The sequence below is a fragment of the Myzus persicae genome, unplaced genomic scaffold (genome assembly GCF_001856785.1).
Source record: "Myzus persicae strain clone G006 unplaced genomic scaffold, MPER_G0061.0, whole genome shotgun sequence".
NCBI classification, from domain to species: Eukaryota; Metazoa; Arthropoda; class Insecta; order Hemiptera; family Aphididae; genus Myzus; species Myzus persicae.
The window spans coordinates 241,689-255,319 of NW_019101591.1; the positions used below are offsets into that span (position 1 = coordinate 241,689).

At 31.3% G+C, this 13,631-nt stretch overlaps 1 protein-coding gene across 2 annotated transcripts in view; it reads right to left on the reverse strand.

Moving 5' to 3' along the window:
- Window positions 1-13,631, reverse strand: part of LOC111029808 (myosin-VIIa) — a 135,895-nt gene that overhangs the window by 18,054 nt on the left and 104,210 nt on the right. Inside the window, exons 4-17 of one of the 2 annotated variants that reach the window (XM_022308990.1) lie at window positions 12,946-13,198; window positions 7,609-7,799; window positions 6,262-6,480; window positions 5,106-5,270; window positions 3,764-4,006; window positions 3,493-3,618; window positions 3,181-3,420; window positions 2,955-3,100; window positions 2,664-2,876; window positions 2,391-2,560; window positions 2,188-2,324; window positions 1,968-2,119; window positions 1,722-1,884; window positions 372-752 (exon numbers count right to left, since the gene is read on the reverse strand). In XM_022308990.1, coding sequence (XP_022164682.1) covers window positions 372-752; window positions 1,722-1,884; window positions 1,968-2,119; window positions 2,188-2,324; window positions 2,391-2,560; window positions 2,664-2,876; window positions 2,955-3,100; window positions 3,181-3,420; window positions 3,493-3,618; window positions 3,764-4,006; window positions 5,106-5,270; window positions 6,262-6,480; window positions 7,609-7,799; window positions 12,946-13,198 — 2,799 coding nt within the window. Of the gene's footprint in view, window positions 1-371; window positions 753-1,703; window positions 1,885-1,967; window positions 2,120-2,187; window positions 2,325-2,390; window positions 2,561-2,663; window positions 2,877-2,954; window positions 3,101-3,180; window positions 3,421-3,492; window positions 3,619-3,763; window positions 4,007-5,105; window positions 5,271-6,261; window positions 6,481-7,608; window positions 7,800-12,945; window positions 13,199-13,631 lie in introns of both variants that reach the window. The other variant, XM_022308989.1, reaches the window with a different exon arrangement.

Below are 13,631 nucleotides of genomic sequence, written 5' to 3' on the forward strand. Positions count from 1 at the left end.
AAATTTTTTTCAAAAATGTTTGTTTTTTTATTTGGAGAAAATTTCAAGTCCCTACGGTTATTCGTTTTTAAGCTACAAAAAAAAATTAATCGACTTTGTCACAAACGGGTTTTGAGTAAATATTCATGTTTCTGTTATTGTGTTGTTATTGTCTCTGTTATTTTTAAAAATACTTAAAAATTCTTTTTCGACACTTCAAAGAACAAACTGGATCAAATTTTCTACCAGAGTACTACTTCAAAGATAAATATCAAAGTATTTTTTTCAATTATAAAAATACGTCCTTGAGACAAAAAAATTAATACACCCATAGGTACCGTTGCAAAAACGAACACATTTATCGTTATGCTCAGAATTTAAAACTGACTTACCCCTGTACCGGAAGTCCTGGAGCTGGGTCTGCTCTGCCGGGGCGATGACAGCGCGGCGGCGGCTGTGGCAGCCGGACTAATAGATCTGTTCACGCTTTCGATGGCCACGGGGCTCTTGGCTCTGATCAGTTTGTGTGGTGGCGTGGGCAAGGGCGGAGGCGACACGTTATCCTCGTCCCTGGGCAACACCGCCTCGTAAATCGGTTCATCGTTGGCTTTGACTGGCTGTTGGTTAAAGGGCGGTGGAGGTGGTGGTGGATGCGATGGCTCCGGTAACACCACCTGTGCATTTGCTGAAGATGACGACAACGATTTCTCCAGCCCTCTGCTCTCGAGCTCCATTTCGACAATTTCTATTTCTCGCTGGATAACGCTTTCCAACTGAAAATGCGCAAAAAGTGACGAGAATGTTTATTAGATACATGGTTAAATACACGATTCAACAAAACCGTAAAAACAAAATAAGTTTTGAGTGCGTTTGAGTTATTTGAAATCATGTGGTTTGAAAAAAAAAACTCTATCTATATATTTAGAGTGTCATCAATATTCATCGGTGTTGAGTACAATTTGAGTATTAAATATTTATTATTAAATAATAGTGTTTGATTCACAATATTTTTAAATAAACAATTTATCGGTAACTTATAATGAAAAGATCATTTTTTTATTCATATATTGAATTATAAAGTTATAAATTTGCTTTGCAGAAAATTATATATTAAATTTCAAAACTATTGTGTACTTTTGTTTTAAAAAAAACTTCTAAAAAAGTGTACTTACATTATGATAGGTATTACAATTTAAAAAACAATAAGTGAATAAAAGTATTCAAAATGTACGTTTCAGTACTTAAAAAATATATATTATTATGATTGTTGATTATCAATTACTATTTTATTCAAATAGCTTACAACACTGAATATATAGACATACTGTGTAGACGTTAAACTTGTTAATTAAAGCGAAGAGATATTAGTTATTTAGTTCGAGTGCCAATAATCAATAGCCATACTACCGATACAGATAGGTGTGATTATGCAGTTAAAATAATTAAATCAAAAAACAAGAACTTCTTTAGTAAATCTTACATACGTCGTGAATATATTTTTCTCACCTGGGAAACTTAATTTCATGTACATAATGGTCCCTAGCAAGTGTCATAATACATTTTCACAATAGTGTATACGTATACCTACGTTATACAACTTTCAATGAAAAAGAAAATTGTATTAAAAATGTATAAGCTAACGAAAATACTGTTAATCACATGAATACTTGATCGTTTAAGGTATAACGCAGGGTGTCAGAAGAAATAAATCGTGTGCAAATTACCTCATCGAAATCGCTTACTATTTCCTTCATACGGTCTCCCACAGTATCGATGGTGCGTCCGGACTGGACGTCGGATAAAAATGCGAACAGGTTGTCCAAGTCCACGGACTCGTGTGCCGGATCTACTTGAAGCCTAGAGTTTAACTGTTCCGCCAGTTTTGCAAACTCTATTTCGGATATCCTGAAAACCAATCGTGATAATATCATGAACAATCTGATAAATCGTTACCATTATAAAATAATATTATTCGTAAGTGCGCTTACTTCTCGTCTTTCTCGATTTGCAATTCGTTTAACTGTTCGTTTTCTTGATCTTTTTCTTTGACCTCTTCGGCTTTGCGTTTTTCTTCTTCCACTCGTTCCCGTTTCCGCATTTCTTCTTCTACTCTTCTCATCTCTCGCAAAGCAGCGGCGACCTATATAATAGAAAATAAGTAACGGTGGTGTTATTAGAGTGTTTTGCGATTTAATCACATTGCATTACCTCTCGCGCAAAAACGCCTCTTAGATGTGACTGGATCACGATCGCGGCTCTACGTTTCTTCAAAAACACCAAACGTTGTTTCCAACTCTTGAACGCTGTTTGTACAATTATCACCGCGGTTCGTGTTTTAATGTAATCTGAGTAATATTCAAAAAAGGAATTTATATAGATTCTGGAAAATAATACATAATGATATCGTCTACCTTTCCTGACGAAGTATCCCCTCCATGTTCGTTGAATGATCGTGGCCATCAAGTTGAGCATTAACTTCCGTTTATCTTCAAGTGGTTCGTGCGCTTTGTTCCGAAGAAAAACTTTCGATTTGCCTATTTGACACTCTTCAGAAGGAATGTTTTGTAGCGTCAAAAACGCTCTGTAAAATAACACGGCAAGGCATAGTTATAATAATAATAATAATAAAACGGGTAGTTATGATATTTTAGACGTTTCGAAAAACAACAGTTTGATATACGTACTTAACGGCTGAACGCTCTTCGTCGGGTAGTTTTTTTCTCACTAAACAACGGTAACGACTAAGGAACTCGTGAAACGACAGATGTATGGGATAGCCCTCCTTTCGAATTCTGATTATATCCAACATGCCCAAGTACTTCAACTGGTCCAACACTAACTTCTCGTTGTAATGGTTTGGCGCTTTTATAGTGTTCGGTTTGATACATCTCACGTACCTATGGTGCAAAAATGATTAAAATGAACTTGATCAATTTGATTCATGAGTCATGGCTAAACGATCCAAGATCACTTACCATGGATTAGTGGATTGCAAGACGTCTACCAATGCCTGTAATTGATGTCTGAATGTATCGCTAACAGTGGGCCGACCTTTGGTGGTTCCTCTGGTAGACGTAGAGTTGGCACTGCCCATTCGTGACACAGTAGATCCAAGTAAATCCTAAAAAAAATTCGTAATGTTATAGTTTTTGAACTGAAATTTTTAAAGGACAAACACGGCGCACTCTGGGAAATACCAACCTGATATTTGATGAGTTCGCGCACGAATACATTTGTCGAACGCGTCATGAAATCAAAAAACACATCTTGTTGTACATCACGATTCTTGTCGACAAAACCACTAGCAGTGTAAGTGACGGATCCGGCGTAGTGCACGATACTGAATTCTGATTCCCATTTCCGACGGTCATCTCCTTTCACGAAATTAGGATGATTCTCGAATTCCGTGTGCAAATTCATCAGGTATGTAGTGTCTGATCCCTACAATTAACCAATACAATTATTTGATAATACTAGGTAGGTATATAGGGTTTTCTACAAAAAAAATATTACCTTAGGCATATGACACTGTTCAGTCAGCAACTTCAGAATACAGCGAGGTGGTTTCTCGACCAGTTCCAGACACGACGTGTTATCAGTGAACTGAATGTGAGAAAATTTGATTTCTTCTTGTCGATACTTTAGAAAATAAAATAAAAACTTCGTAAGATTTTATATATTTCGATATATAAAATTGTAAAGATACATGGTTCTCTATTGACTATTATCATCTATTCGGTCGAGTATGAGTATTACATTACATTTTAATACATATTATACGTACGATTTCTTGTTCCAATGCGAAAACGTAATGATTGAAAAACTTGTGCAGCTTCTCATTAGTGTAATTTATGCACAACTGTTCGAACGAATTGATAGTGAAATTTTCGAAACCGAATATGTCGAGGACGCCAAGAAATCTGGACGAATCTTGTCCTGGATTTGTGCAAGTATTAATGTGGTTAACGAGCCACGCGAAAGTTCGCGAGTACAGCGCTTTAGCCATTGCATGTCGGTTTTCAATCGCCTGAAAAAAATATGATAAAGACCGTATTATAGAGTGTATTTCTAGTTTGACAATTTTTAAATCTATATCAATCGCAATATTTATAATAAAAGTTAAATTGAAAAAAATTTAAATAGAGAATGTAGTTCTTGAGGAATCTATCGCAAAACAGTTCATGAAAATGGTCGTTTTCTTTTTTATTGTGATAGAATATAAAGTACGAGCTAGCATTTTAATATGTGTTTTTATCATTTTTCAACTTGTCCATCAGTTTAAATAAGTCGAAGTGAACAATGGTCAATATTGAAATAACAAATCCGTGCTCTACAATATTATATATTTAGCCTGAAAATGATGTAATTATTTTTACCATCAAAGTCCATACACACTATTTGGTATTATAATTTATTAATACAAGCCGAAAAGTGTCCGATAAAAACTCCTATAGTATTGTATCTAACTGGCCAATAAAAAAAAATGGATGCATAAAAAAAACCTTAACTACCCATATGGCGTTTTCCGAACTCCTATGATTCACGTGCCCCATTTAAAAATTAGAAGAGTTAAAAATACGAACGTTAAGTTCAGTTAAAAGCATATCATGTCACTTTGTCATTAAGTGGTGTGGCCATGCCTAGCGGGCCAATAACAATAAAAAAGATAAAATAAACATTTTCGATTATTATCTGTTGAACAAATAATAATCTAAATTCTAAACTCAGAAGCGTGTCGTGCATACAATGATAAACTATGGCCCGGATTTTGATGACTTTTTTAATCATATTAGACGATGATTTAAAAAATGCGTTTATGTAGCATATAAATCTATTTAAAAGATATTTTTCTAACGTCGTTGTGTTCAAAATGTATACCTTATGTATAAACAATATTCTTTATGTTCTAAGTTCACTTATCAAGTCAACTTAAATGTTAAAAGGCATTATTTTTAAATAGTAAGGAATTTCATAAGCGCGTTTTATAACGTTAACATCCGGACCCTAAATTATTGCATACTTGTATTATTATTAATTATTAAATTCAAGTTTCATCCTATAACCGTCATAATGTAGATTTTGGCAGAATCGATGATGACCTATACGTTTATTAATCGTTTACATACTTCGGGCAATTTCAGAGGTATTTCAGTGATATTTCCGCGCACGTTTATCTGTCTGAGCAACGCCACGTGGACCACGTCTTCCTTCTGAAGTCCCAGTAGGTGAGACACGACTGACAGAATTTCATGGTCGTTTTCGGTCAGTTGACATTTTTCTCCATCGACGTCCTGTGGGTAAGAACAAACATTAGATACAACGTGAAAATCACAAATAAAATAAGTTATATCCTTGGTAGACCTATAAAATGTGTTCTTCTGTGTGTAGATAGCTCCGTTACACCTGCAAGAAGTACTTACTGAGAAAGGTGGGGCCTTGATAAGATTTGTGTAGGTACATAAACCGAAGATATTATAACCGATGGTGGATTCATTTTTGTGTTCTAAGTCTTAATTTCGTATGCAGTTATATTTTTTTTTCTAGTTGATATAGTGATATAAGCTTAAAAGAGCTATACTTACATTAAGAGAGGCCGAAGATATTACCAAACTTTTTAGTGTACATTCAAAAAATGTTAGCTTAACAATTTAAAAATGTATATTAGTTCTTGAAGGATGGAGTTTTTAATTTTTCGGTCATATTTCAGCGTTATATAAATAAACTACATATAATCTATTTTGTCATTTTAAAACTTAATAGGTATGCACCTACTTCGGAAAATATTTTAAGATAAACGAAAGAAAACAAAATTAGACTGTAGTTTCTTAATCTCAATTTTAGTGATACTGTATCTAACAATTTCTAAAAACTAAAGATGTTAACTATATATATCTTACATTGAATTCTCAGATCACTTAATATAATAATATGTTGTAAATTTTGTAATAGCATAGTAAAAGTAAAATATAAATGTTTTGGAACTTTCAAAATCAAAACGCCTCTTCGTCTTTACGAAAGTCCTGAAACTATTCGTTTAAGTAACGCTATATACGTTATGTTTTTTATATTCCTACAGGGTTTTTGGCAAACATACTGTACATTAATTGTAAGTATATTTGAGCATTTTAGATACATACCTACTACTTAAGTGTATATTTTCGTGGTACCCTGTAGGGTTTACCTACAATTCCCACTCGTAACGAACCAGCCAATATTATTATATTTTAGTAGTTAAGGGTTTTTTTCGTATAATACAATTTATGATATCAGAGGTATATTTACCCGGAAAACCGTGTTTCCCAACCACAAGATGGCTGACAAGACGCAGAAAATTCCATCGACCATGTTGAGTGGTATGCGGAGCACGTTGAATGCCAAACGTAGGGCATCGAATTTATGTACGTCCGATACCCCGTCGATGGTAATGCAGCCCGACTGGTTCAGGTAGTTGTAGAACTCTGGCGGTTTCAATTTGTACAGCTCGACCAAGTCCTTGTTGTGCTGCCGATAACATAATGAACAAACATAACATATTATTTTCGTATACAAATACTTCTGGGCACGGAGAAAAATGTCTCAGAAACGTACAACATTATTATGGTCCAAATATTAAAAGAAGTAAACCCTCTTTTTTTAAAATCATTTTTAATTTTTCAACCTACGTCATACACCAATTTATTTTATATAAGTAAATAATATTATTAATATAACACTCTCAATAGGTAAAATTTTCAATAAATATTGTATTATATCATAAGTACATTTAACAAAAACAGTCAGTATACAGATGATGATATGGCATAAGGTACATTGAATGAAATATATGTTTTGAATTTATAGGAAAAACATTTAATCAATTTAGTAAGTAATATGTGTGCCGAACGTATTTATAAAACGTTTTTATTGTATTTAGTATTTACACACTCGTCATTTCAAATTGTATTAATTATTTTGAACGTATTCGAAATGCGATTATATAGTGCTCTTTTAATATTTTATATCGCCTTTGTTATTTTCGTTTTTCTGATAAAAAATTCAAAACACGAACGATTCAAAAACAAATATTTAAATGTTTAAAAATATGTATTGTGTATTATACACATATATATAAAAAAAAAGAAAACGAGTATAAACGCGCTGGTGCGCGCCACCGGAAATATTTTTTCGGTGTTATAAATAACGAAAAATACGTTTTTAAAGGTTTATTTGCATTTAATTTCAAAAAGTATAATATTTTTCAGTGCTTTTCTCAATATTTTATTTCCACAAAAACCGTCCCAAAAGTCTAGATTTTTCTTGGTTATTTCTCGCCCAACTTTACAATAGAAAAAAAATCCCATCGTTAAAATACTTAGGTACCTAATCTTTGTATTATTATAGTTAAACAATTAAAAACGCATTAAAATAGTGCACATCATCACACTTCAGTAACAGTTTTAAATAATTTACTCTTAGTACAACAATAATAATATATCATATGATTCAAAAGAAGCGAAAAAATATTTATAATTTTTGGTTGTGGCATTACAGTATTATACGATGCATTTTAATGGGAGAAATAGGGGTATATTATGAATAAAAATGATCCCGCTTCCATCACAGACGTGTACGTGCCCGAAAACGACTTACCCTCGCTCCCTCGGCAAGCTGATAAAACACGTGGTAGTTCCTTTCACCAGCACTCTGGAACGTAATTCTCGACTGTTCCAGCAAGTAGTCCTGTATAATGCATCCTTTTATCATCCATCTGCCGTCGAAGCACACTTGCATGAACTTTCCGAAACGGCTAGAGTTGTCATTGCGTGCAGTTTTCGCGTTACCTAAAAAAAGTAAAATAAAAAAATCAGTGTCTCGTAGTAATAATCATTAATATCATATTATGTTGTACTATCCAATACATAACTGCATTAAAAAACATTATAATATATTAATATGTTATAAACATGAAATTCTTAAGTATTGCTCTTTATGGAAATTCACTTTTTGCAAAATATATGATATACGTATCTATTTATAAGTGAAATTAATGTATTATATATTGTTTGGTTGGTAAAACTACAGTTTCAATTTTGATTCTATAAGATACAAATACCTAGCGGTTATCTTTTGAAAGCTAATAACATTTAACAGCATATTACAGTTGCAATAGTGGACTATACATATTGTTACTTCGCTCTTCTTATCTAATCTTTAAAGTAATAGATCATGATTTGACATTAAACACTTTTGCTTCAATATCTTATATACCTTGTTATATATTTACGTATAATACGTTTACATATCGTTTACCTATATATAATAGGTCCTCTACTTCAGATCGAGAAAATACAAAATTGCGGTTGTATTTTAAAATGCAAAATTTAATATTAGTCCACAGTAAATATGAAAATAATTAGGGCAGTATAAAATTGATAGGATCAATATTCACTTATATCATAAATTGATTTGTGTCACTATCCGGCAGCCTGCAGGTTACATATTTTATGGGTATACAGTGAAATATATCAAAGGTTTTTTTGTGAAAATGCATTAAATCGTAAGCTTTTTGTTAAGGTCAAAAAAATACGGCCACTATTAATTATAACATTACGATTAAAATAAATATTTTACAAAAAAAATGATTGGCATCAAAAGCTGTTTAAAGTGATGTAATGATGTAATCACATTTTGTAGAAATATAGGAATAAATATTGATTATTATAGTGATTACTGATTAGTGATAACCCTGGCTAAAAATTATAGCTACTTATTTTAAACTTTACCTTTCAAGCATTTTTTTTTAAACAAAATTTAAAATGTATTTTTAATTTTACTTCTAAATAATGATATAAAATTATAAACACATTGAAAAAACACATGCTTAAACCACGTATTTACTGTATGTATCTTTACAACATATTTACAATGTAGCTATTTATACTCGCATCAAATATTCTTGAAATAATTTATTTCAATTCATTATAATTATATAATTATGATTTTTATCATAAATTTAAAAAAAAAATTTGTGAAAAGGATAGGTAGCCATAATATTTAGAATTATTGATTTGTAATATTATTTAATATTTAAAATAAGGATTTTCGTATTATTTTAATGACAAATTATTGAATCGATCGAATTATTAATTTTCTAATTAGGTAGGTAGATATTATTGTTATTTTATCAAACCACATGCATATAGTAATATTATAACTATCAACTTTGAAGTTTCATCTTTTAACTGTATTTTTACCAGTGTTATTAATTATTATAAACTTTTTTTTTCGATAACAAGAATATAGATTGTGTAATATTATAAATATGATTTAATACTTTGCTATTAAAATTGTAATTAATATTCAACTTACAAAACAGAACATTTATAAAAAAACAATATGGGAAATAGTACATTTTAATTATATTCTAAGCAGTATGCTATGGACTGCAGTGAATAAATAATATTGTTCTTATTAACTTGTTGGAATGAAAACAAAATCAAAATACACACAGCAGCTGTTAATGGACTGTAAAAGCAAACATTGTTTTTTTCGAGTGGTCTGCCCTACGACTGTGTACTTATAACAATACATGCATTATATATTTATGCAATAACCCATTATGAGCTATTTTGTGGGATACTTATAAGACATGAAAGTTCATGCATGTAATATTTACAACTCAAATTGTATAATATGTGTCCAAAAAAATGTGTGAAAAATTAAAAATTAAAAAAATAGGTTCTGTAGAAACTACTATAAAAATATTACATAGACACTAACGTTATATTTTTATTAAATACTAACCAGAATTAGGAAAAACATAGAAATGTAATAGTGTATTATGGCCAAACACGTATCTAAATGATTTATAATTTCAGTACCTCCTTATGTTCTTAAAGTCCAATATTACACCAGGCTAATTAATATTTTTCTAGAAATCAATTGGCACAATGATTTGAATAATTCAAAAACCAATTTCTATAAAATTTTGAAGTATCCGTTTTATTAATCTTTTGCAAAGAAAAACGTTGAACAATTACTGATATTTAGTGAAGTTTGTACCTATCATTTTTGTTTAATTTTTTGAAATTAATGACTTTTGAAAAATATCAAATCCGATTGCATTCTTTTGAATACAATTCGAAAATATATTATACTGACCGATTTTTGATAAGTCAAAGTAGGAATTTGAGCACAATTTAAAATGTAGGTTATTTCATTTTCAAAAAGCTGTACCAATCATAATTTGAAAATATATATTTATTGTGATTCACAAAAACAATTGGCGTCCCGTGTTTCAGTGAGTGATTAACCTAATTAATTATCATTCTATCTGCAAAATAAAATAGTAATCAATAGTTGATTACATTTAGTATGGAAATCAACAGCACAGTTGTGCATAACTTTAGACAATATATATATACCACTACTAATATACTGCCTTAGGTACAACCGTACACAACAAAAGTCAAACGTGTACACAATGAGATAAAAAAACTTTAGTTTGTAGCTGAACAATAATAAATAATTAAACCAACTAAAACATTCATCAAACATATTTTAATATGTTTTAACTGTAATATAACTTTCATCAAATTGGTACCTAATATACGATGTAATCCAAATTATTATTTTATTTAAATGGACCACCGTAAAAACTATACGCTATAGAATAAAATATATTTATTGATTTGCTGGACTATAGCTATTGCTATATGACTATATTATATTAGATATACTGATATGCATAGTGATATGTATTATGAGATCTAGGATAAAAAATCATAATTATTTTCAGTATGTGCGAAGCAAGACAATTTTTTGGGTGGATGGTGAAGCGATAATAAGTAATCATAAATATAAGTAAATTGTTGATATCGTGTCCAAGAAGTTCATAGAATATTGTCATTATTTTTTAAATAAAAACCATAATTATTAATGTATTATGCTGACAATACATTTTATTAAAATAATTTGCACGAACAAGCAGGCAACTATTCAACCAATCCAAAGAATTGTATCTAAATAATAAAGAAGGACAATTTATAGTTTCTGGAGGAAAACTAAAATGTATGAAATATTTGTAAAATGTTGAGTTAATTTTATTGTTAATAAGTTAGGTAATACATTTTAGAAAAAGTTTAGATTATTCAAAAAAATAATATTTATTTAGTTTTCAGTAATCTCAAGAACTGAAGATAAAAACGGTGATTCCAACTCAACTTGGTAAAGTTGAATGACTTTGTTACGGTTAATACTGAATTTTTCTATCTCTACATACTATTGCTTAACACAGTAATAAATTAATATATTAATATTAATACATTTTGGTCGTAAAAGTAAAATGCATTTATTCTGTCGGTATTTTGTGACAAGTAATTATATACTATACTTTTAAATTTAAATCCTGGAAATTAAACATTAATTGTATAGCAACATGTGACTTCAGCACATACATTTTTTTTTTTAAAATAATATCATTGATTTTAAATTCTATAGATAGATTATAGGTAGTTTGCATCTCTACATATATTTTCAATGGATGATAATACATAGAAAGGCAAAAAATAAACTGTAAAAACTAGCGACAATCTCTAAATCATGGCAGTCTATTTTCGTTCAGTTAAAAAAAAAACTTAACTCAGGTGTCAGCGAGGTTCCATAACTTTCAAAAAGCCCTGTTTCTATAATCATTCGTCTGTGAGACTTTATAAATATAAACATTATTTACATTATTATGAAGTTCCTACACCTATAAATTATAATTATTATAAATACCTATAGCCCATAATAGACCGAATCGTCATACATTTATTATTCATGCATACCACTGCATCTGTATTTTACTTAATGACATTGAATTATGTATGTATAATCTTCTGCAGTAGTACACAACTTGGAATTTCAAATTAAAACGATTAAACTATTATTATTTCGTGTATGGTAAAAGCCGTCATTAATTTTGTTTTTGTTATGTGATGAATACCGTCTTAGTACCTACGTTGCAATGTCGACTCCAAAACACTGACAATTTGATTACAGGTTCAATTATAAGACATTAATTAGTGGTTGTATTTCATTAGTTAGAAGCACAGGCCGGAAAGTCTGCATGCTCGCTGATGCAGTACCGTGTAATTGGCCCAATGCGAAAATTTAACTCAATAACTGTCACAGCCATCCACTGAATCCGATTGTAGGACTCGTGAGCAGCCGTGCTAAATCCTTCCTCTTATAATTTTTTATTACAAAATCAAAACTGTAAATATTGCTCTTTAAAAATGACCCTGACGGGGAACTTTATAAAAATGGATATAGCGGATTTTTAATAGACTCGAAACCAATCTTTCAAGTAGACCGACACACGAGTAAGTACATAATATACCAAAAATTAGAGCAACGTCTAGCGTTTGTTTTATAATAAGCAGCATCCTTAAATATTTTTTCAGTAAAATTTTTCATATTTCAAAAATATCAATCAGAAAAAAATCCTAACCGATGACCATTCGTACGTTTAAGAATTGTTCAATCAATTTTATGAACTATCATCATTGGCAATAGTAAATATAATTATTTAATTTTTAGCCATTTTCATTTTTCTACTTAGTATGTGTAATTGTGACTAACTTTTCTCCATCAGCTTTGCCTAGATGTTACTGAGGGTTCCAAACCCCTCCTTAAAAAAAAAAAACACTGTCATTATTTGTATCGAGATATTGACGGGTGTTGGACTATCGTTTTGAATTGAAAAATGACACAATTTATTACCTATATTATTTGTGCCTGTTCACGCTAACAGGATGTGCCTAGGTTTATTTAACACCCTTTTAGGTGTTCTACATTATTACAAACTTTTTTCTTTTGGAGCCGAAAATGTTATGCTCTCTGCCATCCCTCCCCACCAATCTCCTCACTGTATTAAGACCCAGCGCATTACTTATGTAATACGCACACTGCAGGCATATAATTATATAATATTATTATACACACCAAACGATTCCAAAATTGTGTTGGCTTCGAGTATCTGCTGTTCGACCCACGTGCTCACGTTGCTGGTCACCGAGCACAAATATTGCAGAATAAATTTGGTCGTTTCCGTCTTGCCCGCTCCGCTCTCGCCAGATATCACGCACGATTGGTCGATGTCGCCGGTCTGCAAACTGTTGTAGGCAGCTTCGGCCACGGCGAACACGTGCGGTTCCAACACGCCGATTTTCGATCCGTGATATTGAAACACGTAGTCCTGTAACAACGATGATAATAATATTAATGTAATATGTACGACGACGATTAGTACGATCATTAAGTCTTATTGTCGCTTCGATTTGAAGGGTGACGGGGCATAATAGAACCTCATAAATATTGTCGATGATCAATTATAGCGATCGGGCATTTAGGCAGTAAATAATATTATAAATGTGTTACAGATCCCGAATCGGACAGGGGGAAGTATAATATACATAGCCATATAGGTAATGAAAGCGATATAGCCGACAATCACGATATAGCCGACAATCACGATATTTCCGATTTCAACATTTCCGTTAGTATATAGTCCTTTTATTGTCCCATGTAAGACCTATTATCGCATGTGGCGTTAAAAATAGTCGTACGTAGATACTTCAGTCTATTACTCTCTTCTGACCGCCAGAGTATCGAATCCATCGACATTCAGG